General features: G+C 44.4%; 1 protein-coding gene across 1 annotated transcript in view; it reads left to right on the forward strand.

The window, feature by feature from the left end:
* The first annotated feature begins 425 nt into the window (after positions 1-425).
* The window catches only part of CPS1 (carbamoyl-phosphate synthase 1, mitochondrial), a 92,324-nt gene continuing 76,877 nt past the window's right edge, over positions 426-15,872 (forward strand). Inside the window, exons 1-5 of the mRNA XM_009575904.1 lie at positions 426-548; positions 8,926-9,035; positions 13,143-13,287; positions 14,343-14,432; positions 15,152-15,208. Coding sequence (XP_009574199.1) covers positions 426-548; positions 8,926-9,035; positions 13,143-13,287; positions 14,343-14,432; positions 15,152-15,208 — 525 coding nt within the window. The remainder of the gene's footprint in view (positions 549-8,925; positions 9,036-13,142; positions 13,288-14,342; positions 14,433-15,151; positions 15,209-15,872) is intronic.

The following is a 15,872-nucleotide window of genomic DNA, read 5'->3' on the forward strand; positions in this document are numbered from 1 at the left end:
CTGAAATGTAAAGTATTTGTTTCAGAGTGTGAGGACTGTCTTCATTGCTGTGGCTGTGATTTCTCTAGCAGGTTTTGCTGTCTTCCAGCAGGCAGAGGTAGTGTCTGGCCTGTGATGCAACCCCTGCAACAGTGCTCAGAGACCAACCTGAAGAAAAGTGTTGCAAGGGTGTCTAAGCAAGCACCCCTCCAAGGAGGGGCGGGAGGAGGTGGGGCTGCAGCAGGGACTTTTAATGGCAGAATAAACGGGAAGGTGTAGGGCAGCGCTGTACAGTCAGTCCAGCACACCTGCTGGGTCTCTGTTCTCTTCCCCTGTGATCTGCAAGAGTGTATTGTCTGCACCAAATCCTGAAGAAATACATACAAGCAGATTTTTGTTTTGTCTTGTTTTCTTTAAACTTTAGTTACCCATCGGCAACTTTCAAGATGACAAGAATTTTGACAGCTTGCAAAGTGGTGAAGACTTGGAAAGGCAGATTGGAGTTTTGCAATGTGTCTGCTGATCACTGGTGTTTCTCAAGGACTGGTACCAGGTTGTTGAGCATCAAGGTAACAGTAACTGAGCTACTGTGGTTTAATAGATGTGTTTGGCATGCTGAGAGATAGCTTGCTGCAGATAACAGGGCTTACCTAGACACATAAAATTGAACCAAAGGAGATTTGTTCTGAACCCTAAGCAAGAGGGTTGCTTGGCTAAATGGTTTTATTAGCTAAGCAAACACACTTTTTGTGTAGTCTGGAATGGAAATTATAGGGTAAATTGCAGCAAAAGGTGGAAGTTCAGGGTTTCAGTTAATTATTAGATGGTATTTTCTTTAGAAACACCTCACCCTTCTTTAGGACTGATAGCTAACAGAGCAGATCTTTCAGTCCATATGAGTATGAATCAGCTAGATATTTAAAAACATGCATCACTCGAAGCATGTGATTAATCCTATTGGATCCACAAAGGATCCATTTTCAATATATTGGAAACCATGATGGCTCCGAGATGAATCGGAGAGGTAGACAACTCTTTGTGAATGCATCAGGGTATCAGCTCTTGATTTACTGGGGCTGGAAGCCCTTAGTTCACTTCCCCAACTTTCTTCTGCTCTTTGTTACAAGAGCTGCATTTGACTAGCTTTGCTGGTGTAACTCAGGCAGGTGTGGCAGAGTACAGTGGTGAAATGGGACTTTCTGTGTGAATTCTGTAGCACTGGCAGTGTTTTGTCATCACGCGCTTTGTGTTGAAAAGGCGCTCTTGCATGTGTCTCCTGTTGAATCAACAGTGTAATAGAATTAGCAACCAGGGGAGTAATATTTCAGCGGGTGGTGGGGAAGAGCTCTTAGAGACTTGGGCTGTGGGTACCCAGTGGATGCCGCCTTACCTGGCAGGTTGGAGTAGAGGGCTGATCAGTATCGTTTCTGTCCACTGAGGACTAGGGTTTCTCTTACCTGTCCCACAGCCACTGATTTTTCAGGAGTTCTCTGAGCTCCTGGCAACAGACCCATTACTTTTAAAACAAAAATTGGCTGCAGAGAAAAACTGGATGAGGAAAGAGGCATCCCTATGTTCATCCCTTCCTTCAGCATGTGAGTTCTTAGTTTAGCTTTGTCTCACCTGCATTTAAAAACAGAGTCTGTGTTGTGACTAGTGTTCTTGCTAACGGACCTGTCTTCCGCTTCCTGAGAGTGCACAGCAGGCATGAACTGCTACCTTGTTAACTGTCTTAAAACACAGCACAGTAATCTTCCTTCCAGCAGATTGATCCTGACTCTGCAATCGGATCTGGCTTGGAAGGAAGTTATTCTAAGGAAGTAGGAGTCCTACTTGCGAATTAGAAAGCCGTCATGGTTACCAGTTTCTGCAGCTGCACCATCTGAAGAGGAAGTAGGGCTCTGACATGAGGAGCAAGTTCCTTGGTTGTTCCAGGCTGGTGAAGCTATGTTGGTTTGACACTGACCACACATTAAAACTGTGTCAGAGCCCTCAGGTGGGGCAGTGCCATCTCTCACATCTTCCGGGGCAGGTGCCAGCTTCTATTGTTCCATTTTGAAATCTCAGCACTGGGCTAGAAAGTGTCTCTTGGTGTGACAGAGCAAATTGCGACAGTTTGAACAACCTCTTCTCTTTGGGCTTTGTGCTTCAAACTGAAACAGGACAGGAGAAAATAGAGACAATTTTACTGCCAGTATTGCTGGATGAGTGGAACCTGTGAATGCACTGAGAGGTGCTGTTGGCAAATGTCACAGTGTCTAGAGGATAGGAGCCCAGGATTCATACTTGGCGGCTTGGTTCATGACTGGTGATGGCCTGTAGCATCAGTATGCTGATGCTATGTATTGTAGAACAGGAGTCCATGCCGGTACACTCAAGTTCACTAGGGTTTTAGAAACTGTCAAGCCAATTGAGCAGGACTGAAGAGTTCTGTTGGAACGCCATCCTTGCTTGTCTCTATTGCCTCTGATACCTCTCTTGCTTTTTGGAGCTGGTTCAGTTATTTCTGCCATGCTCTGTAGGATACAGCAGTTGAAGGCTTGTGATGCACAGAGAAGTGAGTTCAAAGACACATTAGTCTGTGGTTATAAGTCTGCTGCAGTAAAAGGCGTCTTTTGCTGGTAAAGCTTTGTAGCCCATGGTTAGGATTGCTGGTTCAGCTTTTGATGAGACACCATTTTTCTTTACACATCCCAGGATAGTTCTCATAGGCACCTGTATCAGACTGGATCTGATGCATTCTTATACTGATGGATTAGCATCTGAAGTTTGGATTTGGCGTCTTAAATGACAGATTGATGGTGTCACTCATTCAAGGACTGCACAGCGACAGACCTACAAGGTCATATCTCATAATGCTGAGGCATCCAATTAAGAAGTTTCATGCTCATGGAAATCTGCTGCCCTACTCTGATGGAGTTACAGTACCAGCTGTTCTAGCATCTACCTAATGCTGTGCTTGTAAAGCTAAGGACTGATTGCTGAAAGCCAACGACACCAATGCTGAAGGCAAGGAGAATGAATACCTGTGAAGAAAGCAAAGCCAAGTGAAACCCTTGGGAGCTATTTTAACCTCAGTCCCAGCAATCACAACTACACCCCAGATGGGTCAGAATGAATTGGGCCCTTTTCTGTTTCAAGGTGTATGACAGGATCTATTATTGCACAGCAGCCAAGACCTACTGTGCATCTGAAGTGCTGAGTCCGGTGGAGCATTTGTACCTGCACTATGACCAGCTGGCTCACCACAAGGTGTGGTGCTAGCCAGCCAGCCCCAGAAGTCTCTTTCTGACGTATATTGTGTGATATCTTCTGCCTTTGCATTGACACTGGGGAAAGTTGTTTCCTTGTTAGACTTGATTATTTGACTTCAATACCTACAGGAGTTTGTGCTGTCGGAGTGGATGCTTGAACTCATGGAGAGTAAGAAGGCTGGTATCTAGTGTTGTTTAGGAACCTGTGGCTCTTGAGATCTCAGCTCAGATTTTTAACGCCACCTTTGCCAGGGGCCACATGATTCTGTTTCAGTTCAGAATCTGGAATACGAAAACTTGAACATTTCCTGGCCTGGGGCTTTTGCTTTAAGACAGTGTCAGGCTTATACACCTTTTTCCATGGGACATACAGAAGCAGAAGTGGAAGAGACTCTCTAGCATACATATGGAAGCAGTAAAGCAGCAGGCCTAAAGGAAAATTTAAGGATAAGTAGTCCTAAAAAGCCAACCTATTGCATAGCTTTGTGTCAGAGTGTGGAAGTTAACTGTAGCTGTGAGACAAGTGACCAAGTAGTGACTTATGGCTGGGTTTAGTGTTCCAGCCATCATTAGAGGTAATGGATATTTGTAAGAAGTTTGGAGAAAGAGTGAAATACAAAGTAATTAAGGTGTGTGGGCTAATGGCAGTATAGGTAATGATCCCATTCTCCCATTATTGCAGGCTTAAATGAGCGGTTAGTTGCCTTTTATTGCTTTTTCTCAGTGGGCTATTTTAGGGAGCATAACAAAATACAATGAAAACATGTTTCTAACCTATGTATAAGCTAAGTAAAGTATTAGAGAGCATGGGGGAGAGGCGGTAGTTTTAGTAGAGTGCCTAATAATTCTTCTCCCAAGGCTGTTTTCTGTCCAGTTAAACTCAGTATATGTGGGGAAACACCATTGTAGGTGAGCAGTCTGAGATGTGGGGACTTACAGGTCTGTATTTCCCTATTGCGTCCCATCCTTCAGTTCTAAAGGAGAGACGGAGCATCCATGGGTGAAAGAGGGGCACAGAGAGCAGATTGGAGACCCCTGTGGGCTCTCTGTAGGGGTACTTAGCATCACTGGTTTCGGGGTAATCAAGCTTCTTTATAATTCAGGAATGGGCAGAGAGACTGCAGCTCGAAGCTCGTATCATTTAATGCTCATCTGAGGCCAATGTAGTTAAATGGGGATGTAAAGAGTAGTACGAGCAATAAATAGGTGGCTTGTAACAGTATAGCTGGCTCAGTAAGGAGAGGATTGGGAGAGCTATAAAAACCACCAGGAGCAAGCTAAAAATATAGTTAGAAGTGAGAGGGAGAGGAGGAAAATTTTTGAGCACTGGCTTTAGAAACTATTTCAGATTACTGTAAAAGGGCTCTTCAAATATATTTTGAGGCAGGTGGAAAGTAACTGAGAAAATGACTGAATGGGAAGCAGAGAGATGGGTGAGGAGGTGAAAGATCAGTCACACAAGCTACTCCATTCCTCTGCCTTTGGAGGTGAAAGTGAAGGGGAGGTAAAATGGGGCCTGTTCCTTTAGAGATGCGGGGAACTTAGAGAGCTGCTACTGTGGGGGAGAGAAGGGGTGCTCGTTTCCTTGGGTGCTCAGTGACTTCTGCTAGGTGTCTTGGTTCCCCCTCCTTCTTTGATTTTTGTCACAAACAAATATTTGTGGCATTGTTGTGAACAGCCTTAAGAAGAGTTCAAGTTGTAGGAGCTGTGACTTTTCTACCACGGTACCTGTATTGCATTTCTGGCTTTGCTTTCTCTTTGGCTTGGATGGTAAAGGAAGTAATCCAAAGCGTCTCCCTAAAGTTAGCCTAAGTGTGAATCTTCTTTGGTGTATCCCAAGACACTAACCTGGCTTTTGATTCATTCTTTATTCTTGCTCTTTCTTCTTCTCCTAATTTTAGCCAGAAGCAAATGTGCTAAAATAAAATTATATATACGAAAAAAAGGTTGGCAAAGGAAGTCTTGGCTGTTAGCAATGTCCAGATAGATTTCCAGCCTGTGGTGGCATAGTACTCGGAAGAAGAGACATTTTTCTATCAAAGAGAAAACTCCTCCTTTGTTGCTGGTTATTTGGTCTTGAGAGAGTGGATGTAGCACAGTCCTGGCACCAGCTTTCTACTGTGGAAGAAATCTGGTGGCTTTTGGCTTCTTCTGCGCTTCCGATATGTTGGCTGTTACGTAGCCAGCTAGATTTGTGTGCCAAGAAATGTGGCAGAGGCTGTCGTGCTGCGTGGAATCGTGGCCTGCCTTAGAAAGGAGATGTTTTATCATCATCTTACTGGAGGGAAATAAACTGGCCTGCACTGAAATTGAGTCCCAGCTGTGTCTCTGCCATACATCAGTGCCCATCCTGGCTTTGGTACTCGGCATACTCGTAGTCCTCCAGCAGCCCAGCGTTCAGGGTTCAGCTTGGCCTTGCCAAGATAAACTGAGGGATTTCTTTGGAGGGGAAAAACTTGACTTCCTTGACTGATTACTCTGTAAGGCAAGTAGAAAAGAGGAAAAATTACCTGTTCACTTTCCAGTACAGGGTTTTATAGCAGACACGCTTTAAAAAGCAAATTATACTGCAGATCTTTTGAGATTTTGCAGATCTTTACCATCCATCCTGTAGATGGGAAGGGCTGCTAGAGCAGGGAACTAATTGAGACTCAATTCATCTGTTTTTTTACTTTTTTCTTGTTGTTTTTTTTTTTTTTAACTGCTACAGTGCTTTGTTTACTTCGTGTGTGATGTGCTTAGTGAAGTGAGACCTGAACTAGTTAACTTTTCAAGTTGCTTTGACAAAATGCACAAAATCTAGCAATACTGCAGCAACAGCATGACCCTTTCTGTTAGCCATCTCCATCCTCAAAGCTCTTCAAGAGCCCTGCAGCCTCTCTGGAGCACAGGAGCTCTGCTAAAGGTAAAGCTACTGGTGTGTAGGAAAGAGAAATCGGATTGCAAACGGTGTGTCTCACATTGGGGGTGTATGTGGAAGAAACATTTTAGTTGAGACTACAACAGAGATTTATCTGAGACTACATGGGGATGCTTCTGAGAAGGGTGGAGACAAAAGGACCTCATGGAAGCTCTGGGGTTTTTGTTTATTTCTTGCTTATTGTTTTTTTGAAAATGAAAATCTTTCTAACTAATCCCTGATTGAGCCAACTGGCCTTCTCTATAGCCTGTAAATCACTTTTCACATTAAAAACAAAACTGAAAAGACAAGGTAGGCTGGCAGCTTAGGGATACGGTTACACCACTGCTGGAAATGTAAACAAGAATAATTGCTTCTAGAATGCTCAACAAACAAACCAACCACTTAATTAAGAATAATAAATCAAGTAAGGGAGGGAAACATTTGAACATCTATCCCTTGCTATAGCTGAACTTGCAGGCAGGTTATGGTTGCTCAGGGACATTCTTCTGCATTACTTGAACACTGTGTAGGGGCTCTAATAGTACAACGGGGGCTTCTGTTCAACAGAAATTATTTCTGTGCTGGTCTGGTGTGTAGAAGGGCAGGTGGTCTGTGGTGGGAAGAAAGACATGCAGATTCCTGTCAAGTACTATAGAGAGGGTGAGGCTCTAAAGGTCACAGTGATTACTCTGGATTTTGGCCCTCAGGAGTCAGATGGATCTTAACTTTTCTGGTCATTCCACCGTTGTGGACTTTGCTTCCTGAAGGATTCTCCCAGGCTATGTTTGCAGTTGGGGCTGCAATTCAGGTGATTACGCCAACTTGTACCAACGAGTGGTAGGACTTGATTGAACTGGAGTTGCTGTTTGGGTGGACTCAAATATGTGGCCTGCTGGGGGAAGGGATCCACCTCTTGAAACGAAGGCTGGGAGATGCCGGTTCCTACAGTCAGTCTCCCATGTCAGCAGCATGGGCTGGGTTTTCAGCAGGCTTCAGAAAGGGCAGAGGTCCTGTCCAAAGCCCAGTCTGAGGCACCCAGGCAACCTCTGTGCTTTGTAATGCTTTGAGTGTGTGGCAGCTTTCTGTAATGAGAGGCTTAGTGAAATTAGGGAGCTGACCAAACTGTAATTTTTATTAACTATATTTATAACTGGGGAGGGAGGGCATTTTGGTGTTGCTGACTATCCCATCCAATGGTGTGGGAAGGTTCAGAAAATGATGGCTAAACCTTTTGAGAATGACTGGATGTTTGACATTAATGAGGAAAAAATGCAAGGCTAAAAGCATCCCAGATGCACAGAATTCAATTACTTGGCAGTGCAGTTTGATTTTTACTGTATTTTGCAGTACATTAGTAATTGATCTGTGCAGTATTTGTAACTGCAGAGGAGCTCTAGATGAATGTTTGCCATGATTGTTACAAAATGTTCAATGCTGGGAATGAAATTTCTCCTTGCTGTGATTGTTCGTCTGATTTACAGCTAATGGAAAGTAGCTCTCCTGCTCCTTTCTACAGCAAATTGATCTTGATTCTTCTTTAAAAAAAAATCCCAGTAAGAGGAATTGTTCTGTAAAAAAACCCAATATGAAGTTAAATCACGGTGAGAGCTGCTGCCTGGCAGACACGCTTGGCACATCTCCTGTGGTGCAGGCCACTGGGGCTTTTGCCCCAATGTGACTGCAGCTCTGTGCCCAGGAGGCAGCTGCGCTTGCATTCCAGAAGTGGAAGTTTCTCAGGGCCCAAAAGGGTCATCGTCCAGATTCTTTTAAGCCCAGAAATTCATTGGCAAATCTATTTCCAGCTTTGCTTACTCTCTCTCTTCCTCTGCATGTCGTCAGTGATCCTGATGTCTGAGGGAATCTCCCAACTCATTCTGTCATTTCTGTTGTGCATATACTTGTTATTTTTTTGGTGGAAGCTGGAGTTCCAGCAGGTTAAGAAAGGTTTAGTTTTCAAGTGAGGCAAAGAGGGTGTGTTTAGTTTGGTACGTGCAAAGAGCCACTGAATCTCTTAAAGACTTTTGCAAAAGTCACTCTCTGTGTCCCATTTTCCTCAGCTGTAAAATAGTGATTAAGCCTGTAAGGGATCCCACAGTTAGTGTGGGACTCAGTTCTGCTAAACACACTCTCAAAGAGGTGCGGTTTTGTGGGAAGTTTTCCTTCAGGCTGCTTATTCCATATCTACCTCTTCCAGGACAATTTAAGCCTATCCCTGAGGTAACTGAGACCACGAGTGTCAGTCTGATCCATGAGTTCCTCTCTTCATGTGTCCTACAGCAGAATGGACTGGTATTTTGAATTTTGCTGTCTGACACCAGTCCAACTAAGCATACACTTATTTTTAGTGGCTTAGCTGTACAGTTGCAACAGAAGTTAAGCACCTATCAAAGGTCACAGCTGGATGACAGCCAGCATACTCAGCAGCAGGCCTTGAGCAAACGTTGAGGAGAGAGGCGATCCTTATTGGTTAATTGCAAGATATAATGGGCAGAAGAAATGAACAAAGTGATGTGGAAGGGTGATCCCACAGTAACAGCAGCACATGCTCTGCTTGCAGTGAGGTTTGCCAGCTGCCTTGCCCTCATTAGGAGCACAATGTTTCCGAAGTGTTAGAAAGAAAAAGAGCATCAGGAGACTAGTAAAAGAGACAGTATCTTGGCAGCTGGGCGTGGGAGAGGGGCAGAAATACTTATAACTTGAGGCGCGAAAGGCAGGTGTCCTAGGTGTTACCTGTATAAACATCAAGCCTTTTCCTCCTGTATTTGAATCTCTTCGTGTGCCTTTCTCTAGGCGCAGACAGCGAACTTGGTGCTGGAAGATGGGATGAAGATGAAGGGCTATTCTTTTGGCTATCCATCCTCCACAGCAGGGGAAGTCGTATTCAACACTGGTCTTTCTGGGTAAGGCAAAAGCAAATGAGATATAAGCACCAAAACTTCTCTGTGAGCTTGTTAAAGTGTGAAAGCTGCTTTCTCCAAGCTCGTAGGGTCCTGATCCAAGCATGTAGTGTTCTGTATAAGAAAACACTCTAGTCCAGGGATACAGAGAGAGAGAGTGTTAATGAAGAGACTTCAGGCAGTCCTCTTATGACATAGCATTTCTGATGATGAGCAACTTTAAAAACTCATATAACTAACCATGATAGTGCAGTATGTAGGGATCTGATCGCTCACCATTGAAATGCAGCCATTGCTGAGTCAGAGCAGAGGACCTGTCTTTGTTCTCCCTCCAGTGCCCTGATCAAATATAGAGGTTTGAAGCATCTGCAGCCTTCCGGGTAATGGAACTTGGCTTCTGAGTGTAAAATTTTTAAATCCCGAGGTTCCCAAGTTGGTTACCTATATGACCCATCCTTATGACATTTGTAGGCTCATACCACAGTTAAGGATGCATTTAAACTCTGTGCCCTTTCCAACTAAAGTCTAGGATCAGATTCATGCCTAACCTAGCATGACTCTCTGTCCTCTTGAGTGGTAGAAGCCAGTGGCTGACTTAGGATGGCAGCCAAATGCTGCCAGTGCTTTTGTTGAACTGCTTGAGCAGAGGAAATCTGCCCAGAGGAATGAGGCTTTTGGTTAGGAGAGGGACATGTCCCTGGGGAGGTGAGACAGCTCTGAGATTGTTGGTGCCTTTTTCTGCAGTCATTCATAGCTGCCTTGCATTCCCCAAATTCTGCTCTCCTTTGGAGAAAGCAGTACTCACAGGTTGAGTTTTTAAATTATCTCATTGGTGAGAATGTTAAATTGCTGCGGAGGGGAATCTGTTTGCAAAGTTTTGCATTAGGAGGCAATTATTTAAGTATTTTGACAGCACTAATTACTGGCTGTGTTAATATACCTGCCAACAAGCAACTGTTTAATATAGATCAGAATGATGGAGGGCATCAGAGTTCTTTTCTTGGTGATAGATTATGGGCAATAAATCTTGTCACATCACAAAAGTCAAGGAGGACCTGATGGATTAATTTCCTCTCCACATGTTGCTGTGGCAGCAGAAGCCATGTTTGTTCATTTTCTAGTGATTTGCAGAGGATGCCTGTGAAAGAGAGATCTCTTCTGTGCTGGGGAGCATATGGGCATGGAAGGAACGTTCAAAATGTAAGGTTTTATCTTCAGAGCACTCTCCAGGAACACGACCTTGACTGATTGATTCGGAGAAGAGGAAGATAAGAGTTTGCAGCATTGTTGCAGATCGTAAAAGTGACAGATTTGCTACCAGTCCAGGGATTGCTCTCCAGTGAAAGAAACTCTGTAACCCTGTAGCTCTGCCTAGTGCTCCTGAGCACAGAGATCAAGACCTTATGTATCTAGAGGAAGCCAGCTACCTCTTTTCATTCAGTAAGAGGCTAAGTGCCTGTGTGAAGGAAGTGCCCAAGGTTGGGGCCTTTTACAAACTGTCTGGGGACATAGCAATTTGTCAGTATAGGGAGCAAGAGGCTAGTACGGGGGTGATTTTGCCATGGCTGCTGTTAAGCCTCAGACCACTGCTTTCTGGGGAGTGGGTGTTTCTAGACACTGAGTGGGGTCAGCATGGGCCCACCATGTACTGGCATGATTAATATGCTGCTCTGCACCTTGACTCCTCATCTGGACTCCCACGTTCTGATTCACGTCACAGAACTGGGAGGCAGAGCACTTTGTGTGCATACAGCTTTCAGGCTTGAAGTATCTAAAGCTGTCTGAAATGTTGTCATATTATTCTGGAATAGAGGGCAGAGAGCACTGTTTTGGGAGTGGAATGTTGAATTTTCATTAGAAAAGCATGAGGATGAACTTTTCAGAAACATTGGCTCAAAAAAAAAATCCTAGTGTTGCAGCCATCTGTTTGGTATAGGACCAAAAAGGAAGAGAGGAGACTTCCAATTAAGAAAGAAGAAGAATTACAACCCATAAAATGTTCCCGTGTTTGAAACAGCTCAGTAAATGCGTTTGCCTCCAATAAGTCTGTGTGTGTTTCCCATGATATTCTAGCGAGAGAACTGATTGACGGGAATTTACTGAACTCAGGCAGGCCTTTGGGCTGGCAGAGCAAGGATTAGACCTTGCAGCATCTTTGGAGCTCATGTTCCCATCTGCTCCTCTGTGCTCCACGAGGCATTGTGCCTGCTTAAAGGGCATTGCGTCTCAGTGCAGAGCTGTGCCTTCGTACCCCAGCCAAAGCCAATGGCTCTCTGTCCTTGTTTGCTGATTACAAATAACATGCAAAGGTTAATTACATTAGCTTTGTCATTAACAAAGAGTCTTTTGGAAGCATAACCAATTGACTCGGAAGGAGAGAGCAATGCCAAATGTGCACATGCCATGCACTTACTGCAGTTCTGTGATCACACTGCACTTTGTGTGGTTGTTTACCTGCAGCAGGAAGCATAGATTTGAACAGCAGGAGAGGCTTACCTGAAAATATTTCATGGCCATTGTTCATTCGACATGTCGTTTCTCAGAGCTGGCTGGTGTGCTGCGTTGTCTATATCTGCCTGCAACCATTCTGGGTTTTGTGAAGAGTTTCCCAATGTTTGACAATTAATCTTCTGGCAGTAAGTCCGATGTTCCATAAAAATGTCTCTTGTGACTTGCTGCTATCTGGTAGATGGCTGGAGTTGCCAATTATGTATTGTTTAAACAATAATGACAATAATAAATTGTATTTTGTATAGGGCAGATTCATCCTGAAGTGTCTTTATGCATTTGGCTAAATATTTGTGTGGATAACTTCATCTGTTGCTAAATTACAGCTGCTTTTGGGTTGAAAGACAGCAATTGTTGAATGGATTGCTGCAACCATATGCTACAGTATAAGGGAGAAAGTGGAGGACTGTGTGTTAATTTGAAGCTGAAGAGCAGGAGCATGGGCATGTAGACCATGTTTACCCTGTCCCCATCTTTGGGATTGAAAGTGAGACTGGATCTACTGGATCCAAAGCTGATACTTTGCAAAATCCTAGGTTCGATCCTAGGAACTGCAGAAGAATGTTCCACCACGCTTTTAGATCTGCCCTTGCTGAGAAGGGTATTCAGGCAGGTGCTTGAACAAAGTTGCTGTTGCTGGGGATTCTGCCTGGGCTAAAGATACAAGGACATGCTCTGGGCCTTGTGACCAGGGTGGACTGCTGAATCCCAAAGCATTGTCTTCAACTTGCCTTCCTCAGAGACACACAAACCAACTTCCAAGCACTTAGGAGTCTTGTCAGGTGAAATGTATGGTGTCCTGTGGGTGGGAACCTGGAGGTTGCCTAGAAGAGAGGCCAGGCCTCTGCTGGGAGAAGCTGCAGAAGTGGTACCATGGCAGGGTTTGTTGACAGAGCAGGTAGGACAGAAGAACGCAGAGTAGTAGTGAGGAATCACAAGGATGATTCACAGCTGCTTCCCTGATCCCCAACCAAAAAGAGAGGCATAGATTTGTCTACCTGCTCCCCCACAGAAAGAGCAGTTACAGCCCTGAACATCTCAAGACCTGCAAGCTCCAGGCTGGGGAAGGTACCAGGTCTGGGCAAACAGCTCTGTTGTCTGTCGGCTTTTCAGTTTGAGCTTTCTATTGCCACTGAGAGGGGCAAGTTCTTACACCGCATGGAGGGAAGGACACAGCAGTGACAAAGCACTGCCCACATGGTGTGCCCAGGGAATGACCAAGCCCAAGCCGTTAACTGTGGGTCAAGTGATATACCATGCACTTACTGCAATTCTGTGATTGCTCTGCACTTTGTGTAGTTGTTTACCTTATGTTAAATCACAAGGAGTCTGAATTTGTTAATAGCTCCTGTGCTTTTCTTAAATGAAACATGAGAAGCCAAAGCCTTTCCTTGTTCTCAGTGTCAAATGTTTAATCACAGATGGCAAAGTCAGGGCAGATTCACAGATGTGTTTGCTTTTATACTGAGAATACTTTCACATGAATACCATTTCTGTCTTTTTGTCATAAAGGAGTTCAGACCTGTCTTGCTTTCACTGGCTCTTTTGTTTTCCTTTCAACTCCAGACCAATATACTTTTCTTCTATTGCTTCTTCATCTAGATACACCAAAGCCTTAACAGATCCCAGCTACAAAGGACAGATTCTTACACTGGCTAACCCCATAGTTGGGAATGGTGGAGTGCCTGACACGGCTGCTTTGGACGAAATGGGCCTTAGGAGGTTTCTGGAGTCTGATGGGATCAAGGTAACAGTGGGAGATGCAGAGCTGATCAAAGGGTGGTGAGAGCAGCCTGAGTGTGTGTGTGTGAGTGTGTGTGTGCGCATGCAAGAGTTTACTGGCACCCTCATAGACGTTAGAAGGAATCAATGACACTCAGCCTTTCTTTTTCTTCTTCTGGATATCATCCGTTGGAGGAATGGTGGCAAAAGATAATCCATCTTGTTTTCTGTACCAGGCCATGTGCTGTCTGAAAGCAGTGTATTTCCCATCAGTGATAGACATGCTACAGTTTTTGTGAACTGCTTTTTTTCCACATTGCCTTCTGCCTCATATTTATCTGCATTTGCCCAGGACTGGTTGCCACAGAGAGATCAAATGCCGGTGAGAATGAGAAGCTTCTGTGTGCTGACACTTTTTTCTCTATGCCTGTACTAGCACAAACAGGGGAGGTGACAGTTGTGTGGAGAAGGCTGTATGTACTAGTGCAGGAACACTGTGGTGACAGGGGATATTGGCTAGGAGCAGGGCTGTGTCCGTGCAGTGATGGCAGTACTGAAAAATGAAACAAAACCGTGTAATTGCAGAACCAGTGAAATGCTTTATCTGTCCTAAGGTGAAAGGACTCCTTTTATAAGCTATCTAACTCCACTGGAAAATGGAGCTGACTTTTGAAATGAAATGTCACTTAAAAGTGAAAAGCTTTCTTAAACAAAAAATGAATCAAAATAAAATATTTTGTCTTGTCTTAAATTTTCATTTTCTTTCTAACGAGAAGTGTTTTCTCAGTTCAATGCAATTTGCAGCTTTGGTTACCTGGAAGCCACATTATTCTATGAATTTCCTAAGTAAAAGGGCCCAGGTACACTCATGAAGTCTTTACCCCTTTGCCAGGTACCTGTTCTGTGCACTTGCCCTGTGAAGACTCAGATTTGCTATCTTTTTGTTATATAAGAGCAGCCATACCATGTCTGCCTCGCTTCGTGTCCTGTCCGAGATACAGTTTGCAGTGGATGAATAGTGAAAACTCAGAAGGTACAGAGTGATCCTTCAGTGCAAAATGACGTTTCTTCTCTCTGCAGGTTTCAGGTTTGCTGGTGCTGGATTACAGCAATGAGTACAGCCACTGGCAGGCTGCTAGGAGCCTGGGAGAGTGGTTGCAGGAAGAACAGGTGAGCAGTCTAGGGGTAACTACATTATGAGAACAGACCTGTATGTATGGGAACAGGGGAAAGAACTGCTGGCTTTGAGCTGGTAATCGCTCTTCTCAGATGTCTTCACCAGTCTGTACTGGGCTCATTCTGTGTTCCTTAGTTCTCTGATTCTTCATCCATTTCTCTCTTTCAGGGTGCAGTGGTATTTCCAAGATCTGTCCAGAAGGAATGTTAATTAAATCAGAATGTTTGGTTCTCCATAAAAAAGATACACATTAGATTATATTCTATTCTCTCGTCAAATGTTTCTGTAGTGCTGCTCCTAGTGGTTGCTACGGTTGTAACCTCAAGAGATGTTACCTGCCAGAACCCCATTGACTTGAAGCCGTAAGAGTCAAGGATGCGTCGGTAGACTGCCACTGACTTGTGACGGCTGGGAGGGCTAGGTGCTCACAAGTAAGGCAAAATGGGGCTCAGAAATAGACAGATTTTGCCATATGAGCTTTTTGTTTTGTGCTTTTTAGTGCAGAAACTAGATTTGAAGAACTAAGCTATTTATGAGTGCGAATAGGGAGGAGAAGTGAAGAACTGGCAGTGAGGCAGCCTTGGTATTAGTGCTGCTGAGAGCCAGAGCTCCTTAAACAAGGACACGTTCTTCTCAGCAAAGTGATCTGGCTGCTGTCTTCCTCTGTCTTAGCTGTTTGTTCTCTAACTTGTCCTTCTCGTGTTTTCTTCAGGTGCCTGCACTGTACGGGATTGATACCAGAATGCTGTCCAAATTAATTCGTGACAAGGTATGATCTGCTTCTCTTGACCCAGTTGCATTAACCTTGCTATTGCTGGGCCCTTTTTCTAACAGTGCAGCAAACCTGGGGTAGCAATGCTACTGCTGGGCTGCCTTGACCTCAGATGCTGCTCGGATCGCTGTGCTCTTCCAAAGGCTCTGTGTCTTCCGTACAGCTGAGGCAATGCTCTGATCCCAGGGAGCCCCCTCTTCTTGGCTCTGCTCTGGGTTTCGTGTTCTACGTAAGTGAACCAGCACAAGCTGATGCAAATGAAAGGCCTCAGGTAGCTGTGTCAGACTAATGTACTACAACAGGTAGTAGTGTCAACTATGTGTTGCCTCAGATAGTAACAGAGAGAGCAACAATTCTGAGATATTGTGGTTATTAGTTCACAGCCAGCACCACCTTTGGTCAACGGAAATTCTCCTGCTCCTCAGAGACAAAGGAATGCCTACAATAACCTGAGTCGGATTCCTAACTCAGGCTGCTTTTCTTTGGCTGAAGCCTGTTATTATTTTTAATAGTCATTACTTTTCCCTGGTTTCCAAGAGCTGACAATTGAAGGGCATGAGCAGGATTATGTTACCGAATGGAGAGTGATGTTAAGGTACACTTCATGCTGGCTAAAACAGTGATCAAAGCCAGTCTGAATGTAAATGTGCCTTGGAGGCTC

This window comes from Fulmarus glacialis, unplaced genomic scaffold (genome assembly GCF_000690835.1).
Source record: "Fulmarus glacialis isolate BGI_N327 unplaced genomic scaffold, ASM69083v1 scaffold5800, whole genome shotgun sequence".
In the NCBI taxonomy this organism is placed as follows: Eukaryota; Metazoa; Chordata; class Aves; order Procellariiformes; family Procellariidae; genus Fulmarus; species Fulmarus glacialis.